The 20363-nt window shown below is 52.2% G+C and overlaps 6 protein-coding genes across 6 annotated transcripts; 5 read left to right on the forward strand and 1 right to left on the reverse strand.

Moving 5' to 3' along the window:
• Positions 1-1795: 1795 nt before the first annotated feature.
• Positions 1796-2077, forward strand: BO66DRAFT_20502 (uncharacterized protein). The gene has a single exon (XM_025642550.1). It carries the CDS (start codon positions 1868-1870, stop codon positions 2033-2035), a length of 168 nt encoding a protein of 55 aa, XP_025506599.1. The 5' UTR covers positions 1796-1867; the 3' UTR covers positions 2036-2077.
• An 815-nt stretch (positions 2078-2892) lies between these two features.
• BO66DRAFT_426943 (uncharacterized protein) lies at positions 2893-3743 on the forward strand (the record flags this gene model as incomplete). Its single annotated transcript, XM_025650311.1, has 4 exons — positions 2893-2938; positions 3023-3032; positions 3171-3390; positions 3529-3743. The coding sequence occupies 4 exons, from the start codon at positions 2893-2895 to the stop codon at positions 3592-3594; spliced, it is 342 nt and encodes a 113-aa protein (XP_025506600.1). The 3' UTR covers positions 3595-3743.
• A 2215-nt stretch (positions 3744-5958) lies between these two features.
• BO66DRAFT_20688 (putative RNA export mediator Gle1) lies at positions 5959-8124 on the forward strand. The gene is made up of 3 exons (XM_025642567.1): positions 5959-6029; positions 6129-7182; positions 7247-8124. Exons 2-3 carry the CDS (start codon positions 6379-6381, stop codon positions 8015-8017), a joined length of 1575 nt encoding a protein of 524 aa, XP_025506601.1. The 5' UTR covers positions 5959-6029; positions 6129-6378; the 3' UTR covers positions 8018-8124.
• Positions 8125-9099: 975 nt separating this feature from the next.
• On the forward strand, positions 9100-11241 carry BO66DRAFT_20564 (F-box protein). The gene is made up of 2 exons (XM_025642555.1): positions 9100-10972; positions 11035-11241. Exons 1-2 carry the CDS (start codon positions 9219-9221, stop codon positions 11072-11074), a joined length of 1794 nt encoding a protein of 597 aa, XP_025506602.1. The 5' UTR covers positions 9100-9218; the 3' UTR covers positions 11075-11241.
• A 213-nt stretch (positions 11242-11454) lies between these two features.
• BO66DRAFT_389752 (uncharacterized protein) lies at positions 11455-11992 on the forward strand. Its single transcript, XM_025646854.1, has one exon. It carries the CDS (start codon positions 11648-11650, stop codon positions 11834-11836), a length of 189 nt encoding a protein of 62 aa, XP_025506603.1. The 5' UTR covers positions 11455-11647; the 3' UTR covers positions 11837-11992.
• Positions 11993-12156: 164 nt separating this feature from the next.
• Positions 12157-18871, reverse strand: BO66DRAFT_409392 (putative myosin class II heavy chain (MHC); the record flags this gene model as incomplete). Its single annotated transcript, XM_025649177.1, has 2 exons — positions 12157-18734; positions 18814-18871. The coding sequence occupies 2 exons, from the start codon at positions 18869-18871 to the stop codon at positions 12157-12159; spliced, it is 6636 nt and encodes a 2211-aa protein (XP_025506604.1).
• Between the last annotated feature and the right edge of the window lie 1492 nt (positions 18872-20363).

The raw sequence follows: 20363 nt of genomic DNA on the forward strand, positions 1-20363 counted from the left end.
CTATTGACTGTACCACGGGGTGAAAGGAGGGAGGGGAAAGGAAAGAGAGAAACTGCGACGCGTCCTGTGTTACGAGGTCAGTCAGATCTCTTGCTTCTCTTCTTTTCTCTTTCACGGGTCGCGCGCCAGAATCCAGTAAAGTACTTTCCGACCGTGTTGGATCTAGCGTGGTTTCTTTTACTCGCATCAAATGCGAGATAGGGGGAGAGGGGGAGGGAGTGGGTGGTGCCAGTTGATGACTTACTACTTGAGTACAGTACCTAGGTAGGTAGGGAATGTGTCTTGGACCAGGCGCAATACACCGCATATCCCTTCTTGATTGACTACTACTGTAGGTATTGTTCGGTTTCAGGCCTAGAGTACTGCCGCTTGGATGCCTGCACGCACCGAAGAGCAAGAAAATATCCCAACGCTACGGATGACATCCCTTCTCTCTCCTTCCAATCCATGGAAAGATGTTTTCTTCCCTTTTTTAGACTAAGAAAGGGGATCTTGGCCATAATCAAAACTATTAACGGAATACGACAACAATGGCTGACTGATTGACTGAGTGACTGACTGATTTCCTAAACCAAAAGAATTCCACGAGCAGCTGACAGGGAAAACCCAGACCCGATAGCCGCCGCCCGCCCTGCGCCTTCGATGGTGGGTATGTGACTGTAAGTATGTGAGTGGTGTCTGTGTTTTGTGTCTGTGTGCTGTGGTCTGGTCTATCACTGTGGATTCTTCTCCTTTTCCATCTTCGTAAACTCCTGCAAGTTGAATCATGACCAGCACGACCCAGAAAAAAAGTACACCAGTGGCGGAAACACAATCAAAAATGGACCAGATTTGGCGCGGGTTTTTTCAGACTTTTTTTTGGTCGAATCCTCCAGCCATTCCACCCCAAGCGCAGGACCGGAGGAGGTTTCTTTCTTTGGTTCCGACCGACTAGAGACGGAGGGAAGATTACGACGGGGGCGGAGTATGACGGTAGAGCTGGCGAAGGAAGGGAAAGGAAGATGAGCAGACGGAACCTGGGAAAGACACAGACAGACAGACAGTGAGTTGAGCGGACGAGTGAGTTGCCCAGTAATGAGAACAGCAACTAAAGGTTGGGTGATGTGGTGATGGGGATTGGTTGGGACGGGTTAGATGTGGATATCATGGATGGATTGAATCGAACATGACCTAAGGTACTCCGTACTCCCGTACACTTACAGTCTGTCTATCTGTCTGTCCTGCTTCCTAGCTAGCCTAATCAACTCACTACCTAGTGCTAAGCAAGCTGGCTGTCTGAACTTGAAGTTAAGCCAGTCGGCCCCGCGGCCACCAGTTTCACTCAGTCGCCCCAGTCAGTCACCAGGGCAAAAGACAGGAGAGGGGCGCTTACAGCTACAACTGCTGCTGCTGCTGCTGTATGAGCCCTCAGGGCTCAGCTAGTCTACAGACTTACCTATTGTAGAAAGGTACCACTGTACGGCAATGCTCATCAGCCTTCTCACTTCGCAAGGCTCTAGAGCGTTTTGCCTTCGGCTTAGGCCTGGGGGGGAAATGTACCCTAGTCTAAAGTACGGAGTAGAGAATGAGTACCTGTAATACTGTAGGCACAGAGCAGCAGTCCAGTCAAGTTCTTGGGCCCTCTATCGCCAAAAGGATTGGATGCGAGTCGAATCACCCGCAGCGATTGGACTGTCCATCTGTTGGAGTCGCCAATCTAGTGGCAGTCGGGTGATTGGTTCATTGTTTCGTTTACGCCTCGCTGCTGGGCCCGGGTCGCTCTGGGGATGCACCTTTGTACTATCCATTCACACCTGTCCATAACACCCATACTCATACACCACGCAGGCCTCGAACCAAGCCCAGTCAGACACACAAAATACCTTACATGGCTACATCATGGCTACATACGCACATCACTTGTCTTGGCCTTTTAATACCCTCACTACTACTCCCTAAGGTGGATCAGAACCAGATGAAGATATTGCCGATAAGTAAAGTTTTTCCTTTCTCTCTCTCTCTTCGTTTCTCCCCTCATTTGCTTAGCCTCATTTGAAGCTCTACCAGCTTCGGACATTTTCAACCATCAGTCCGCTGGGCTGCCTGCGTGTCTGTCTGTATGCGGTAATGGGGGTACAAAGTTACCTCCGCCCCGCAGGTGCTCCGTACTTTGTGTGAAGTATTACTGATACCAGCGAAAGTTTGTTACCTCTCGCAGTGAGAGACGCTTGACCGCTTGCAGTTAGAGGGGCAACAACTGTCCAACCGCCAAGGTTCTTTTCATACCGGACGAGCTCTGCGGATCCGTTCCATACCTGACACAACGCCTCCAGGCTTCCCATACCTTACCTCTTTTGACTCTTCTCTCCCCATGACTACCATCCAATTAGCCCGTGATCCATAACTTGCATAGCCTGACTACTGCCTGTATCCTCTGCCTACCTACCACCGGCACCCTTGCCATCGCGAATGGAGCCCTACTATGAGTAACTAGACTACGGAGTACTACTAAGCCAAAAGGTGCACCACCCTGCCGACCCAAAGTGACTGTGCCAGAATTGTCTAGATGATCAATACAGAGATACCGAATAACTGACTACTGGGTAGTTATTTTCGCTGCTCGGTGATTAATTTTGGAATTTGCACTGGATCCGGACGGAGGCTCTCTCTGACTAACCACGTCGCAGATTGGGCCGTGTGGCCACTGCCACAGTCCTAACATTGAACTTGTCCCAGTGTCTCCCTGCGACCGTGATGACTCCATCTTCAACTGCAGGCAGTAGGGTAATTAGGTAAAACTGTAAATCAACCATTGAACCGAGAGAGTTCAGTGGTTTGAGATGTGAGAGTTGAGTGTGAGTGCCACTGAAGGCCTCTTACAGCTTTCATACGCAGCGATCCATATTTCCATCCATGCCCCCGCCTCTCTCTCCTCTCTGCCTCCCTTTTTTTCCCCCGGGTACGTAGTAAGTTAGTCGCTGAGTAGGTACGGGAGTACTTCAATTCTTGCCTAATTCTTGCCTAATTCTTGCCCCGTCCTCAGGTCAATTACTGTAAGTAGTAGGGAGTGGTGCAGTGCCGTGCTTGAACTTAGGGCCGCCGATGGCCCCAAAGCATCGTCTGGAAGGCATGATCCTGTAACAAGTGTCCGTAACAATGGTAATAATGAATACCATGATTACCCATTGCAGCTTGACCACTTCACCCACCCCCCCCCCCCGTCAGCCCCCTAAGTGCCGTACTTTTCCGTACCTGAACTTGTCCGTCCGTCCCCATTCCTTTGCCTTCCGTCTGGTTGAACTAGAACCGGCGATCAACCACATTCAGCGTGCACAAACCTCCCTTCATCCAATTTCTCCCGTGCCTCCCGGGACTGCTGAGCAATGCCACACACACCCCTTCTCCCTTGAGGTGCGTGGTGAATGGATGGATGGATGGATAGTTAGATGGACGTATGGGCAAGTCATCTTCCTTTCCTGGTTTCTTTCTTTTTCTGTTGCATACTTATTATTTTGTCTAGTCTTTTATTGTTGTCCTATTACATAGTAGTCTCTTAAGTCTACTGAGGTTGCTTCAATTATTGCATACTTTTTGCTTTTCTCCACAGAAGAGTGAGAGTCTCGAATGCGTACTTGTGTACTGTGCACGGCGTACTCTGTTGTGGACGACGGTATACTCCGTAGCAAAGAGGGACGGACCACTTAGAATCAGTATCCAAAAGGGAAATAAATCTGAAGTTCTGAACGGCACACCATGACGGTTGCAATGTGACGCTAAACCCAACTCATTATTGGATCTGATATGGGGCTTTCGTCGCGACTCGCGACGGAGTTAGCAGGCACGTATTATTCCCAAGACCGAACTTCTACACTTTCCACACTTTCCACACTTTCCATCCTTCTTCCTTTTTTTTTTTTTTTTTTTCTACTTTTCTTTTTTCCCTCCTACCTTCCCTAAACCGGTAAGGTGACCTAGAGCATGCTACAACAAGAACTGAGTACTCATGTCCGGTAAGTTAAACAACGCTGGGACTGGTCTAGTCTAGGGCTGCTGACCTTGTTACCCTTCCACTAACTAGACTACTCCGTACACTCCGTAGTGGTAGTAGTAGTAGTAGCATGCATCCACTTTGTCCCCCCTCCTCCTCCCTCACGGAGGAGAAAAGTGAAGATGAAGAGAGAGTGAGGAGAGAGAGACAGGAAGCGTGAGGGAGATCCGTTTAGTGTCGCTATTAGTAGTCATAACCTGGCCAGGTTGCAGACCCTGTAAGGATACTACCGCGAACAATACCAGACAATGTGAATAAGTTTGAGTCACAAACAGATTACTGTTCTTACTGTGCCAAAAGTCAATCGGATCTCACGTTCCAAAGTAGATTTGACTGAGTCGAACACTGTACAATAGGTGAATGATATCGCAGTTCTCACAGTCTGCGGTGGGGGGAAAGGATCCAGAAACTACAGGATGGTAGTAGTTATAGCCATGATGGGTTTATTGACATGCACGCAGTCAGTCTGAGTTCAATCTGAGAGAGAATCAAGATGACATGGTGTTTCAATTGACTTTCATTACTACCTGGGTTGGCTATGTGTAAGAAGCTCAGCTACCACAGCATCCGATCAGTGATGGGATAAACTTGTCACTAAACCAGAAGGTTACCATACTTGGAGCTCGACAGGGTCTGGTTCCATTACAGCTCTGGTTCTCGGCCTGTCACTGACCTTGCCACTCTTGCCACTTGGAGTCGAGCTTCCATCTACGGATGGTTCGCTTGTTTGGCTACGTATGCCTCTTCTTTCATATACAGACGTGTTTTCCTTCCAGTACGCTTGGTATTAACTCACTCTGAAAGTCCATGTGTAGAATATTCAGGGGCAACATCCATCCTTGATCGCAGGGACTGATGATCCGGCACCGGCATTAACTTATCGTTGAGTTCTGACTCTTCGGAGATGATCCACTGCGTGCACCGCGGCGCCTAAACTAGGCTTGGAGCCTATGGGGAATGGGGTTAGGGGATTGAGTGCGTGCGGTATGGCGGTAAGCTACCGCTTAGAGTCCCAGTGGACTCAAGTCACAGGTCACTAAGGCCTATCTTAACTTTTAGGCACATCAAGAATAGGGCTACCTGCATCTAGCATGTGGGAATTGCTTAGTGAACCCCGGATAGGAACTCATACTTCTCTACATCTCAGATCCCATCTGCATGGGGAGTAAGATCAGAGAATGATGACGAGAGCCAGCGAAACAATACCGATAACGGTTTGTCTGAATTTGGGGTCCGTTCCCCCTTAACTTTCCTTGAACTGACCGTCCTCAGCAGTGTGTTGGTTGGTGTTCTTGGTGTCTTAGTGAGGAGTGGGCGAGGTATCCAGCGGTATCGATACGCTCCCCGAAGAGTCGACTTGTCCAATAGTGGGCAGGCTGGAGGTCCACAGTACGAAACAGGCGGGGCTCTGGACAAGTCCATGGCCATGAGGTGCTGTTGGATGTGAGAGACAGATTAAATGGAGGCGTCGACATCTCCTCCCTGACTGAGGAAGGGTGTCAGAAGTGAGCCAGGCCACAGTGGTAGTGAAAGGTCTTAAGGGATTGTTTCTCTTATCATCTCATCTAATCCAGCAGGAGATTAGTTGTGATCTGAATGCAGATCATCGTCGTCTGATTCATGATAATCGTGGTGTTTGCTCGACTCCGACCGAGGAACGGGGGGGGAAGGAGGAGATGTGGGAACCGAGCGATCCAATGTTTAGCCAGGCGGTCTGGTGCAGTCGTAGACCACGGAGTACTGTCGTAGCCCCAGTCAACACAAAACGGTGATGCAGACCAGTTTGATGGGTTTGCATCTCCCGGTCACGATGACTCAGCACCGGAGCTCTGTTCTTCCCGCAAAACGTTCCGGAATGACAGGATCGTGTACCCAGCCATTGACATCGGCACCTCCATTCCTTTGTTTGCTTCTTCTCTGGCTGCCTATGCCGAGATTCCGCTCACTACAGGCCAATTGACTGGGAAGAAGGCTTCTACAAAGCTTGATCCAGCTTGTCTGGGTAGGAACGCACTCCGCCATCGGTAGGAAGTATGTGAATATTTGGTACCGAGCCTACGCGCGGGATATCTGCTAATTGCCAATCTCCTGTGATGTTTAGGTCCAGCAAGTCGAGTCCTGTCCGCGTCTACAAAGTTCCTCTCTACGCTCCTTTGTCAACTTTCACACATTGGCTGTTTTCATCTCATCCAATATCACTTGCCGGCGATTGGACGCCAATGTTGCTGACCTGGTTTCAATCCACTCCGTCAACACTCTCTGGATCTGACAACTGAGTCGATTGTTTTCTTTTCACGTCTTTCGCTTGAGCTGTGAACAATCATTATCGAGACCCTACACCAATTTGCAACATGGGGCGCCTCAGCTATCCTCCCCAGGTGGATAGCCCCTCAAGACAACTCCTTCTCGATCTCACGCGCGACCTCGAGCAACTGAAGATTCACAATACGGAACTAAAGAAAGTCAAAGCCTACGAGCGTCGCTCCTTCTACGAAAGCCTCGATCGTCTGGACAGCGAGCGCGAAGTCCAGCATAACGCGGCCCTTGACAAAGTCGCGCAGTTACATGACCAGGTGTTAGAAGAAGCTGAAGAGACGCTACGCGCCCATCAACGAGCAGTTGAGGAGGAGATTCGTCGGAAGGAGAAAGAGGCGCGACGAGAGGCGGAACGTCTGGAGAAGGAGAGACAGGAAAAACAGCGACGGGAGCAAGAGGAGGCTGCCCGTCGAGAAGCCGAGCGCAAGGCTGCCGAGGAGGCCCGAAAGAAGGCAGAGGAGGAAGCAGAGCGCAAGAGGCTAGCGGCACAAGAGGAACAGGAGCGCAAGGAACGGGAACGACGCGCGGAGGAGGAGCGCAAAAAACAAGAAGAGGCAAGGAAGGCGGAACAAGAGGCTGCAGAGCGTCGGGCAGCAGAGGCACAGGAGGCTCAGGCAGAGAGGCAACGCCGGGTCGGTGGAGGCCGCTTGACGGAAGATGAAGTCAAGATTCACACCCGTTATGTGGAACTTCACCAGCACTTGAAGAAGTTCCGGCAATACCTCAGGAATGAAAGCAAGACGAATCCAGTCGTGAAGCAGAACATGGGTGATATTCGGCGATCCATCCAGAAGTGTGTTGGACAGCTCCGTGAGACTAAGGGAGGCAACAAAACACAGGTGAGGATTCACATCGTTCGCGCTGTGGTCTGGGGAACAAGCTAACCATATTGCTGCTGCTTAGATTCAGGAAATTCGGACAACGCTCGAAAAAGCCTCCTCTATCGCCGAACCGTCGGTGGATGTGCGCCAATTCATGGCTTTCCCTCCGGCTGAAATCGCCAACTCCGACGATAACAAGGTCCCCGCGCTACTGATTTACGCCCTCAACATCTTTTCCAAAGCCCTCATTGCTGGCCTCCTCCAGGAAGCCGGAATCAACATTGGACATGCAGAGCCGATCGGCATTGTGGCCGCACAGATTTTCTCGCTGGACGCTTTCGTCTACAAGGGCCACCACATGGTGGACATCCTCTTGGCGAAATACCGTGTCTTTTGCCCGGCGCTGTGGGGATTTTGCGGCAGCGAACAAACCGAAGGCGGGCGACGTGCCGTGGGTTGGCGGCGGGATGGGCCGGACGGGCCTTGGCTCAGTGAACAAGCCCATGCCGAACGCATGACTGCTCTCGGGGCCGGCTATGCCGCCCTCACCCTGCGCAATTTCGGCAAAACCACGCGCAAGAACCCCTTCCCTAACACCATGTTCTGGCAATCGATGCACAAGATCCTGTCCATCCCCGTCGACCAGATCCAAGATACTCATATCACCCTCTTGACAGCTATGCTCAAGACCTCCGCCGAGCGGGTCGTGGGTTTCTTTGGACACGTTGGACTGGCCTTAATGAGACTGGCGATAGTTGACCTTCCCAGCCAGCTTCCTAAGGAGACCATGAGTGTGAAACAGTTGAAACTACTCAAGAATCTCTACCAGCGAGAAAAGAACATCATCATATGAGCGACGGAAAGCTCAAGGAAATCTTCCAGCGACCTACAAGCTTCTTTGTTGGAAAAGTGTAGGTTACACACAGCCGGGGCTGTCAGTTTCCATCGACTACTGATGCTGTGCACACTCCCTGCAGAAAGTGGCAGCTTAGTGCACGAGTTTTGACCGAGATTATCCCGAGTCTACGCCGTGATCGACCACATGCCAGACTGCCGCTCCAGATATCTAGGACGCGCGCCTCTGGATCAGGTAGCGCAGGGTTCTACGATGTACTTGAGTACTGGCGCCAGCCTGACTTTTTGATGTGCCGCCATTCCGGTCAGGACATTCCATTCCATTCATAAATGCCGGCTTGACCATTTGCATTGCAGGCAATCCTTTTAGGTTCATTAAACTTCAAATCCTCGAGGCGGGGCGACATTTAGCTATTTGAAGAATACTAGCGAAGAAGGTTAATTATACAAAGTGACATAATACCATTACCGGGATCACACATTTACATTTGATCTGTGACGCAACGGAGGGCCATCCCGGCACGTACGACCACGACCAACATTACGGCTGTAAGAAATCATCAAAAATAATCAAGAAATCATCAAAGAATCATCATCACTTTGTCGCACAGTTGTCCCAACCAATGGCGACCAGTTGGAATTTTTTGATGGGGGAATCACCCGATATGATGGAATCAAAGCCAGCCAGCCTTACCCACAATAATAATGCCTACACAGTCACGCCACTTGATATCCATGTACCCTCCCAGTCCAGACCGACATACCCGTCATTCGGCCGGTTGGGACGTTGGCCAGAGCATGGAAATCGCTAGGTTGGACGATGGCCTGTTGTTTTCCGGTCGGCCCGTGTTGGGTGGTTTCCGAGTCGATCAATTCCGGTGGATCATCATTCATCATCTGCCATCTCACAGCCCTTTCTCAACGGCCACTTCTATCATTATCTTCTCTTCTCGTACCTGATGACGCACGAGCTGCACACTGCTTCACTTTATGTCCACCTATGTCACACAAAAGGGGTACTCTGATCGACCACTACCTTATCGGTGAATATCCCTACCATGTCGAACCATGTGTTTACAATCGAGCCGGTTTCCCGAGCTCTCTATATAAACTCGGATTTCTCGCCTAATGGAGTACGAGCTGGTTTTTGGACTCTCAAGATGGAATTCTTTCTCTTGACAATACCCCACTAGCACAATATGGCCACAAATCTACCAGTTGAGCTCATCTATTGCATTCTCGATTACCTCGATGTGGAAGACTACATCGCCGCTCGGGCAACCTGTCGAAAATGGCGGACGGCAGCCTCGACCTCGTCCATTATTCGAAACACCCTTCAGCAGGTCCCCGTCTTGCTGCCCTCTCGGACGGATCTCCTCGCAAAGGAGGATTGGAACAGCTACTTCTGTCAGATCGTCCGTCAGAACTTGCTGGGCTGTCGCAACCGCGTTCAGAGAACGCAATCGAGGTGCCAGCTCCCTCCGGAATGCTCGCATTGTACGATATACGACATCTCTCGCGACGGCCGGAAGCTTGTGGCGCTGAAAGGCGCACGAGCGTTACTGTATAGCCGCTCAGGCGCCGACGGTCCTTGGGAACTCCTCCGCTCCTCACCTTTGTACTCACTCTGGACATCCGTATGTCCTGCCGTGCTAGGCACATCACAGCATACAGAGCACCACATCGCGCTGTCGTCAGACGGGCAGTTCCTCGCCGTTGGGCTGGACAAGACGATCCAGATCTATAGCCTGCTCGGAGACCTGGACGGTCTCACCTCCCCTGCCCAGCATACCGTGAACCAGGAAAACAGATTCCTCCATCCGCCGCCTGCCAACTACGAGGATACCAACGGCACGATCGCGAGCCTCGAATTTGCCGAGGACGACGACACTCTACTCCGCGTCGCAATCGCTCAAGATACCACCGCTTTCCAACCGACCCGCGTGCGCTACCTGGGTAATCCAGATCGCAAGCCAGCAGGTCCTACCTCTCTCGCATACTGGCGTGCCACCATCAACCAAGTCTACCTCGACTCCGCCTCCATGGCCGGCACCCTCAGCCCCGGCGACAGGGACAAAGTCTCTCTTCGAGGCCTCCAGCTCCTGCCGCGGAGCTACCACCAGGCCCCGCAGCGGTCATCCACAGCCGAAGACGCCGCTCACCCATGGCGACGATATTTCACCGCATGCCTCGAAAGCACCGCCAGCAGATCAAATGGCTACTGCATCGGTCAAATCGACACATCCCCAACCCTCCCGTCCTCCGCACAAACAATAACCATCCTCCGCCTCCTTCCCAGCCGACAAAACCACTCGACAATGCCCCAAATCACCCCCTTCACCATCCCCTCAGACCTACCTACACCTTCCCCCACCACCGATCCCTCCAAACCCACCCCCACCCCCCAAACCAACCTTTCAAGACATAAATCAACCTTCGAAACAACAGACACCCACCACAAAACCACCACCCTCCACGCCGCCACGACCGCCAGATGGAACACCGCCAACCTCCCCACCGCGGCACCCACCACGGCAGCCCCGCTCCTTGCAATCTCCCCGGACGCAAGCCTAATGTGCCTCTACGAGCCCGGCACAGGCCATTACTCCAGCATCGCCGGCGGCGGCGCAATTTACCTCTACAGCCTGCAGAACGGGGATCCACCTGCCCGTCTTCTACAAACACAAACCACCCAACCTGAAACAGTACCAGCACCAGCACCAGCAGCACCACAAAACCCGACCCCAACCCCCACAGCCCAACTCCCCAACTTCCCCGACATAGACCCCCAAATCCCAACCTGGTCCCTCCTCCTCGACATCACAGACGAGGACATCCAATCCATCCGCATCACGCCCCTCCCTCCCTCAGATAGCAAGCACCAGCAGCACCATCACACACAAACGCAAACCAAATACAGTATCACAGCCACAACAAGCGCCAACTCCAAACAGCTCCTCTCGTGGCAGATCTAATCACGCACATCAAGGGGCCATCACGCGAGCGAGCAAAAAGAAAAAGCAGAGCACCCACCCAAAGAATCAGCAAGGCGTGAAGAACCTTGAATCCCCTTCCACTTTCCACTTTCCCTGCCTCTTCCCGGGAAAGGAAGCCACAAGCAGAAAAGCAAGCTTGGCATGCGCAGAGGCATAGCAACCAAAGGTGTTAAGGATCTCTCCATTTCCGCGTCACAGTTCGGTTCGTTTTATTTCTAGAATGCTTACGTTCGAGCCTTGAGAGAAGATGAATATGATGTATTGCAGTACCGCATGTAATGGGTAATACTTTTGTTAGTGACTGGGGTTTCTTTACCGAGGTAGAGTTTTATTGTGGAATATACAGTACCTGAGTCTTGAGAGAGGAAAGACAGGCCCTTGTATGGGTCTTCATGTTGACGATTCTACAATTCCAATTACTGGGTAAGAGGGAGGGGGGGGGACTTCACATCTGCTTCTGCACTGTACTACTGTATACCAGGGGGGAAAAAGAGATCTACATTCTTCAGTACTACGCCCAAACACTAAGCCGAAGTTCCTGCACTCAAGCAAAAGAAGAAAGAGCGATGACGCCATACCCATCTGCAAGGGGGGCGGACTCCAGCCCGCTTGGGTCACTCACTCAAAGCACTATGTACCCGCCAACTCATATCCTCATACAACCACCCAAAGCAAACCACACTACGCAATGCTGTACCTCTAGACACACCCAAACCGGCAGACCGGAATTAAGATCAAGCAAAAGAAAAACAACTCTTGTGTACAGTACATACACATTTGCAGCAAAAGGTCTCAAATCAAATCAAATCAAATCAAGATGATGGGGGTGGTATCCAGTTCAGAGTTAGGACGCAAGAAAAAGAGAGAAATAGAAACACATTGGATATGGTATAATAAACGAAAGAATAAGAAGATGCGTCATCAAAGATATTTCTCGCCTCGCACACAGCACAACAAAATAAATCACATGATATGGATGGCCAAAAGGTTAAACTTCGGAGAAAGAGAGTGTAAAAGATGCATCGTGATATAACAAGTCGGTAACAAAAGCAAGGAACCACTCTTCTCGTCAACAAGAGGCCCTGAAATTATCTATTAACATGAAGTATGGAGAAACCTGCGACGAAAGGATATGGACAGTCTAGGATGATGATGAGGTTGGGGATGTGATCTGAGGTCCGAAAGGCCCATCGATTGTCTCTCGTGGTGATGCTGATACCAGACCGTCAGCCGTGCTTTCCGTGTCCTCATGGAAAGAACTGTGTGTATAGTCGGTCGGTTCGGCGTCGTGGTCATAGCTTGATCGCCGGAGAAGAGGCGGAGTACTTGGAAGCTCACGCATTCGGCTCGCGCGCCCGGACGGTTGCTTGGGTGTTGTGTTGTAATTTCTCAAGGGTCGAGTCTCTGATGGGCGTCTTCCACTCGTTGGTGCTAGGTTACTAGAGTTGGACGAAGCCTGGCGGAGGTTGCTGGCAGGAGGCGTTAAGAGCCCGGACAGGAACGAACCAGCACCTCCCTGCTTGGATGGTGTTTGTTCAGAGCCGACGCTTTCCCTCCCCTTGCGCCAGTTGCCCCATGCCGCCGCGGCCGCAAGTGGAAGCGAGCGCGGGGAAGCAGTCAGTTCCGCAAGCGAAGGAAGGCTCGGGAAAGCCTGTCCCGAGTGCACTCTCTCTCTCTCCTGTTGCTGCATCTGTAGATTGGCTTTCAGGCGAATGGCGGCGTCGCGGACAGCATGTTGATCGAAGGATGGCTGCGACACGGTGTTGATGATGTCCTGAAGATCATCAATCCGGACACCAAGCAGCTCACGCAGCCAGTTGATTTCGGTATCCCTCTCCTTGATCTTGTTGGGCGCTTCCTTATCGACGGTAGAGATTTCTTGCTCGAGCTCTTCAATGCGAGTTTCACGTTGCTGCAACTGGTCTTGAAGGACCAGAATCGATTCTCTCAATGCTTGAGGGGAAATCTTCTCAGGGACCATGGAGCCATTGGGATATGACATCGAAGGCGTACTGGCATGCGTAGACTGTGCGATGGCAGGGCCCGACTTAGCAGACTGAGCAGCTTCCGCGGCAGCACGAGCAGCTTCCTGGGCGATCTGAAGTCTTTCCTCAAGATGCTGGACTCGGTCGTGAAGATGGTTGGCCTTGTCTTCGGACAGCGCCAACCGTTCCAGCAGATGACCTTCGTTTCGCTGTCTATCCTCAGAGGCATTGTGCAGAGCACGGGCGTGGCGTTCCCGGAGATCGTTGAGAACGCGTTCGTGGTTTCGGCGCTGTTCTTCAATGGCCAGCTCTTGGGCTTGAGCGGCCGCTGCCAGGGCATTGACCTTTGTCTCGGCCGCCTCTTCCAACAACATCTCGTAGCGTTCCCGAGCCGTGTCATTGTCGAGTCGCACATTGTCCATCTGGCTCTGCAGGCGAAGAATCTGTGCTTCTAATTCAGCCCGTACGATGTTGACTTGGCTGTTAGCGGCCTCCAGATCCGATTCCAGTGAGTTTCTGGTGCGTTGGATTTCGATGCGACTGCTCTCGCGCGCCTCATTGAACTCACGCTCGAACCGAGCCGCCTTGAGCTCCAAATCGTGGTTCTGCAGACGCAAGTTCGCCACCAGCTCTTCAAGCCTTGCATTCTCTTGTTGGGATTGACCGAAGATAAACTTCAGCTTCGCTGCTTCGCGTTCCTTTTCTTCGAGCCCATCGATGTCATACTCCAATTTCTCGCGCAGCTTCGTCTCGCGCCCGTAAGCAGCACGCAATTCATTGTACTTGAAATTGAGCTCCTCCTCCCGCCGGCGCCATGAAGATTGATCATGAGTCACGTCCCGAATTACCGTCGCCATCTCCTCTTGGAGACGATCCAGCTTGTTACCGAGATTCTGCCGGACACTCATACCATCTTCGAGGCGTGTCCTCAACTGCTCAACGATGCCACGTAGACTCTTGTTCTCGGCCTTGGCCTCCTCAAGAGCAGCCTTGGATTGCTCGCTGTCTCGCTTGTAGTTGTCGGCTGTGACCCGGTATTCATCGAGAGTGCCCTGGAGCGAGATGTTCTTGGACGAGAGTTCGGCAAGAGTGAATTTCAAGGTTTCGTGCTCTTGTTCAAGCGTATCGGCCTTGTGCTGAACAGTCTCATAGTAAGGGATCTTCTCAGCCTTGAAGTGCAGCAACCGGGCCTCAGCAGATTCTGCAGCCTCACTATGACGAACAGCATCTTCTTCAACCACCTTGAGAAGCCGCTGAAGTTCTGCAACAGAGTCTTGGGCTTCTCTGCGAAGCTTGTACTCTTGGTCCGCTCGCTCATCAGATAGTCGAAGCATGTTCTTCAGGCCTTCAATCTGGAGCATCAGACTTTCAGCGGGAACCTCATCCGTCTCCGACGAACGCGCATCACGCTGGCTTGAAACCAACTCTTGCATCATCTCTCTGAGCTCTGTTACCGGGTCCTGTGACAACTTCTGAATGGTCAGGGCTTGTAACGCCGAGACGCTTTCCCGTAGCTGGGCAAGTTCGGAAACCGCGTGTTCGTCCTTGACTTGCTGGGGTGCGTGAGCAGCGAGTGCTTCCAAAACGACCGCTTTCAGCTTATCAAGCTTTTCTCTCTGACGCATGTGTGATCTTGTACTGAACGACTCATTTTCCTCGTACACATCCTCTTCGTCGTCAGCATCGCTATTGTCGCCGTCGGCAGATGCGCTCCAAAGTCTGGTATGAGAGCCAGATGGGATAGCCATGACAGACTCTTGAATCACCCCAAGTGCTCGCTCTAATGGCCTCAGCCGTTCGTCGATAGTTGTACCCACGAGGTCGTTGATATGGCGATCAAAGAACCTGCTTCGGTTTACCAGTTTCTCATCTTCGCCTGAGGAGATTACATCGTCCCAATCGCTGATGTGCTCGGTACGGCTCACAAGCTGACGAATCGGCGAGGGGAAGCCAGAAATTGCACCCTTTGATGGAGAGGCGGAGAACTGCGATTGAGCTTCAAAGTCAAGCTTAGGAACGTCCAATGTGTGAGGAGCTGGGCCACGTCCTGGGCTTGGGCTTGGGGCCTCGCTTCTGATTTCAGCAGGAACGTGGCGCTTTTCTTTGGTCACATGCATGACAGATTCAGGCACACGACCATTAGTCAGAGGTGTGCTTATCCGCTCAATACCGACGTCCGAATCGTCGTTAAGCTGCTCCATGATAGCATTAAGCTCTTCCTCATCGGGAGAGTCTTCATCATCTTCCAGATGAGCTGGCTCGGGCAATCGCTCACGTTTCGGTGTGGCCTGAGGGCTAGCGGAACTCTTCGAGCGTTCCTGGGTGATAGCAGCTCCCAACTTAGTGGATGATAAGACTTTATCCGCAGGTACCGGAACAGCTCGCCCTTGCTCTTCTTGGACAGCATCGCGCTCGATGGATTTCTGGACTTCATGCAACGGCTCCGGCTCTGTGTGCTTGATTTCAGATTCAGACTCTGGCGCTGCAACAGCACTCTCGTTCTTCATCTCCTGAGGAATCCAGGTGGAAGCTTCGCTGATAGGAGTGTCCTTCCGTTCGGCAAATTTGTCGTCTTGGGCCGAGACAGGTTTCGGGATCGCTGGGAGTGCTCCTCCATCCTCAGGTACAATGTTCTCTTTGCCATCAGCGGATGTATGGGATGGCTGGCGCATGTGAGCGGATTGAAGGTTGGTCGCCTCGGCTAGCGCAGCAGGCACGCTAAGCTGGGCTTCGGTCTCTGAAAGTTCATCGCCACGGCGAGCACGCTTGTGACGGTCTGGACGACCTGGTCTGCCATTGTCATGCTCACCCTCATCCTTGCTTCTTTTATCCTCGTTGACATCATCAGGCCGTACAATGGGAATGGCTTTGGATTTCTTGGAGGCTTTCGACGACGCTTGGGAAAGGTCGACGTCGCTGAAGATCTTGGTTCCAGCACTTGTGGATTCTTGCGGCGCGGCAGAGTAAGTGCTACCACCAGGGTTGAATGCAGGGGCTGCGACATTGAATGAGGCCGTGGAGAATTTGAATTCACCCGATCCAGTGGTTCGTTTAGTGGCGTTGTTGGAAGCACCAGGGGTAAAGGAGGGAGCCTTCGTGTCGAAGCCACTGTTACCAGGCTCAAATTCAGATTGTGAGCCAAATGTAAATACAGGGCTCCCGCCCGCTTGGAATTGGAACGAGTTGTCTTGGTTTGCGAACGGCTGGGATGACGGCGCCGCAGTGGGTTTAAATTCTTTAGCGTCAACATTGAGAGACGATGTTGAAAGCTTCGAACGATGTCCGCCAATATAGGAGCTGCCACTAGGTCTGGACTGATGCCAAGGCACGTTGTTGGCATGTGGCCCATGCCTAGGTGTGCCAGAAAGGCTTGGATTGGTATCGATGTCGGACCCTTCATGCGCGATCTCTCCAGAATAGTTCCCGTCGTAGAATTGGTGCATGTGATGCGGTAGCTGCTGCACACCCATGTTGTCTCCTCCGAAAGCCCACTGCGACTTCAGAAGCTCACTGCCATCGAAGTGGCCCAGATGTTGTCCGCGATTGCCGTCATCGAATGGTTGCCTGTCAAAAGATTCTTCCAAGTGGTAGGCCGGAGTGAAGCTGTCCAGGCCCTTCTGGAGTGTTTCGCTCAGGTTGTGGCCGCGACTGTGACCGCGGGGCGTGGGCTGGGCAATTTCGACAGTAGAGGCATGGAAATTATCGAGGTTCTCTGTGGGAGTGTGAAGAGGGCGTAACAGATGGCCTTCAGTAGCATTAACAAGCACATCGTGATCGCCGTACACATCCTTCGGAAGGCCCATTTGCTCCCCATAGCCAGGCTCCGCGAATGCGGGATCGTTGTAGCTGGGTTGGAAAGCATTTTGTTCATTCAAAGGCGAAACGGGCGACAGGATCGAGGTAAGGTTAGGTAGCGTGCCAGGCAAGGTGGAACCAGCGCCAGGTTGCCGAGGATTGAAGAAACTTTGAGGTGTAAGGGAATTTTGAGCCGGCGGAGTAGGTTGAAACGGCATAGAGTATGGCGGTATGAGATTCTGATCCACACCCAAAAACGGTGTCTGTATACTGAACTGTGAGGCCGGAGAAGCCAGCGAACCCAAGCCAGCTGCGGGATTTCCAGGTTGGTTCAATTGCGGGGAGAAGTGATGAGACATGGATAACGGATTGCTAGCGGCTGATGCTGTTGGGATCGGGGGCGACGACACTAAGCCAGGGAACGAGGCCATCTGGCTCATAGCGGGTGAAATGGACGGCTTGGGCTCGTCATCTCCCAAGGATACGCCCAGAGCCCGCAGTTTCTCCTCTTGGAGGAAGGCGACATACGCATCCCAATCGGCTTTGTTAGGAATACCGACGCTATAACTCCCAGACGCAAACTCTTCGTGCACTTCTCCTGGATCAGGAAAAATTGGGCGACTCAAGCCACCCAATTCCAAATCTGTCGAGTCATTCGATGCAGAAACACTGAACCCGCGGGTGTCGTAGCCTTGTTCATTGAGGCTCCTCAATCGCTCTTCGACATCATCGAGAGTCAAAAGTCGGTAGCCAGACTCCTCGGTGCCTCGTCTGTCATCGAACGGTAGCGCGATATTGCATACTTTCCCCCGCCAAATAAGCTTCTTCCTTTGTCGTTGCACGGGCGGTTGGACAATGCTCTGCTCAGATCCCTGGCTTTTCACAGCCGGGGAATCGATGGATTCTGGAAAGTGTTCCGTACTCGATGGGGCATCTCTGACCTCGTCCACCGGGGGTGGAGGCAACGGCTTCTCTATCGATAAGGATGGAGCCTGGTGTTGCGACGGTCCGGCGGCGGTGTGTATGTCTGTGGAATCCATGGTTATCAACGGGGGATCCTTATCGTAGGCGAAACCCCAGAAGTCTTCCTGCCGCAACGTATCCGTTCTCTTGTGTTGGTACTCCTTATTTCTCCTGCTGCCTTCACTGCGACCGGTGACTGCTTTTCGGCTGCCGAAGTCGGCGAGAGTTGGAGTTCTCAGAAGATCTTCGTCGCGGGCGTCTTGTTCCAGGCCCAGCCAATCGTCAGAAGTGTCTTCCGCGAAGTTCTGCGCTGTGAAGAACGAGGGCGCCTCGCTTCCCGAATCGTCACTTAGCCAATTACCACGCTCAGTCCTGGGTTGACCTGAGAGGTACTGATTGATCCAGTCCTGTGTGAAATCCTTGATCGACTTTCCTCCTTTCCTACCGAACGGTGACCGGCTCAAGAGACGGCTATACGGGCGTCGGGTTGAGTTGTCTCGGGCAGAAGGTCTGAGAAGATCGGTGTTACTCGTTTCAAGACCGTGTTGGACACCACTGCGCATCGAGGCCGGAGAGCTATTTCCGGAACCACGATCAACAGCAACGGCGGACTGACTCAATGACCACGAAATTGTCCGAGGGCTGGGTGCGGCATACGGCGAGCCCCAGGCGGTTGTATAGTAGACGCTGCTTTCTGCCCTTCTATTCTCCGGTGATGAAGTCGATGATTCCCAAGCGCCTCGGTATTTGGGTAGGACGGGCAGTGAGTTCGGGGGGTTCGGCGTTACGCTGCGGGAGATTGACCGGCCAGGGGAATCAGCGGTCGAAAAGCTCGACACTCGAGGCGAAGTAGGAAACGAGGTCAATGGAACAGTCAAATGTGAATCAACCCTGAAGCTGAATTGCTGAGTGGAGGATGGCGGCGGCGATGGCGGAGAGAGCGCCGAATTGGCGGAAGATGCGGAGGGACCTAGATCTGTAGACACCAAAGCATTGATCGTTTAGCCTCTGCCCCATTTTCAGTGTGGCTACGAGAGTGCAAGCATGAAAATGACCGGGGGAGGGGGGACGAATGCGCGACGCGACACCGCTAGAAGGGAAAAGGGAAATCATTTTTTATTTTAGTCTTTTAGGGAAAAGAGGGGAGGCATGATGGGGGCGTTTGGCATTGAATGCAGTGAATGCAGCCAAGCTACCACTCAGACCGGCAGCAAGGCAAGACGAAACAAGACAAGACAGACAGCACTGGCAGATGGGCAGACGGGCAGACAGACACACACCTTCCGTTTCGTCTCCTGCAGCAAGCACTTGCTTGCTGCTCCCCTTATTGTCCAGAATGATGGAGCATGGAAAGCAAGCTCGAACACTGGCACTACCTCACAGAAAACCTGTGATCAACACAGGAGGGAGGAAGATTGACTTTGTGTGAGATCGTACCTCTGGGAATTATGGTGGTGGTGAGTGTTGTTTGTTTTGTCGTCGGTGTTGTCGGTGTTGTTGTTGGTGCGAGTGAATGGCAACAATTATTATCTTCAGGGGCGGTGGGCTCCGACAATGGACGAATGACCCAATCCAGACATCCAATGGAACGGGAGGTGGGGGGGAAAGAGGGATGCTAGAAAAAGAGAGGCAGCGGACAACAAATTACAGAGATAACCTCAGGTATGCGATTGACAGGGACATGGCGCATACGCAGGAAGGACGGTTGAAATTGAGGTTGGGAGGAAACTGGAAAAGAAAATGAGGATGAGGCGGGAAAAAAAACACACGATTGGCGTGAAGCCGGAGGGAAGAAGTGATTTACCTTCATCTGTACTAGTATGCGCATAGTAACGGAGTAGTAGTGACTGGTAAGGTACGGTAACTCCAGTAAACTCAACCTCGGACCATCAGAGAGCAGAAGCTCTTTTTTAGTGGTGGCCTTCTGCCTTCTTCTGGTTTAGTTCTCTACCTTAGCATTGAATAGTCGGCCAACTCACACCCACTTACTTCATTCATGGTGAGGTAGTTAGGTAGATGTGTTTGACCGCCATTGACGTGGTGGTGGTGGTGGTTGTGTGGCCTTGGTTCTTGATTAATTATTCCCTCAGTTATTCTCTCAGTAAGGATAAACTAATCATGATTGAGATTGGTGTCTGCCTCCAAGCATGTTCCAGCAGGGTGGCATGGCATATCAGTACCTAGCTGCTAGACCCGCATGCCTACGCGATCAGAGCGCGGCCGTCAGTCTTATCTTAAGCTGTAGGTATTGTTAGGCATTTCAATGTGCTGGCTCCTCTGCCAGGACCGAATAGCCCAGAGATTCCCCATAGTAAACATAACCGTGCTGATTTCTCCCGCGGTTCGAAAGGGAACTCAGGGGTAAAGCTGCGCTAACCAGCCTACCACCGTCCGTTGCGAACCACGGTTCATCGGCTGCCCGTGACTTCCGTTGCTTGCAGTCCTGGTGCCCGGCAGTCTTCGAAGCAGTTGCTAGGATGGAGGATTCCCCGCCTCCCCAGAAACCAGCCAAGTACCGGCAATTAAATCGACGCTGTCTCTTCAACAACCTGTATGAAGGTACCCTCAAAAGATACCAGGTTGCTTTATTAATCTTGATTAGTCC

Source organism: Aspergillus aculeatinus (assembly GCF_003184765.1).
Source record: "Aspergillus aculeatinus CBS 121060 unplaced genomic scaffold BO66scaffold_10, whole genome shotgun sequence".
Taxonomy (NCBI): domain Eukaryota; kingdom Fungi; phylum Ascomycota; class Eurotiomycetes; order Eurotiales; family Aspergillaceae; genus Aspergillus; species Aspergillus aculeatinus.

What these genes read in the sequence shown, in the direction of transcription:
- BO66DRAFT_20502 (XM_025642550.1), top strand. Translation starts at nt 1,868, where the DNA reads ATGGCTACATCATGGCTACATACGCACATCACTTGTCTTGGCCTTTTA.
- BO66DRAFT_20564 (XM_025642555.1), top strand. Translation starts at nt 9,219, where the DNA reads ATGGCCACAAATCTACCAGTTGAGCTCATCTATTGCATTCTCGATTAC. An exon ending in ACAAGCGCCAACTCCAAACA is followed by an intron (nt 10,973 to 11,034) that starts GCTCCTCTCGTG and finishes GCGAGCAAAAAG; the next exon opens with AAAAAGCAGAGCACCCACCC.
- BO66DRAFT_389752 (XM_025646854.1), top strand. Translation starts at nt 11,648, where the DNA reads ATGTACCCGCCAACTCATATCCTCATACAACCACCCAAAGCAAACCAC.
- BO66DRAFT_20688 (XM_025642567.1), top strand. Translation starts at nt 6,379, where the DNA reads ATGGGGCGCCTCAGCTATCCTCCCCAGGTGGATAGCCCCTCAAGACAA. An exon ending in AGGGAGGCAACAAAACACAG is followed by an intron (nt 7,183 to 7,246) that starts GTGAGGATTCAC and finishes GCTGCTGCTTAG; the next exon opens with ATTCAGGAAATTCGGACAAC.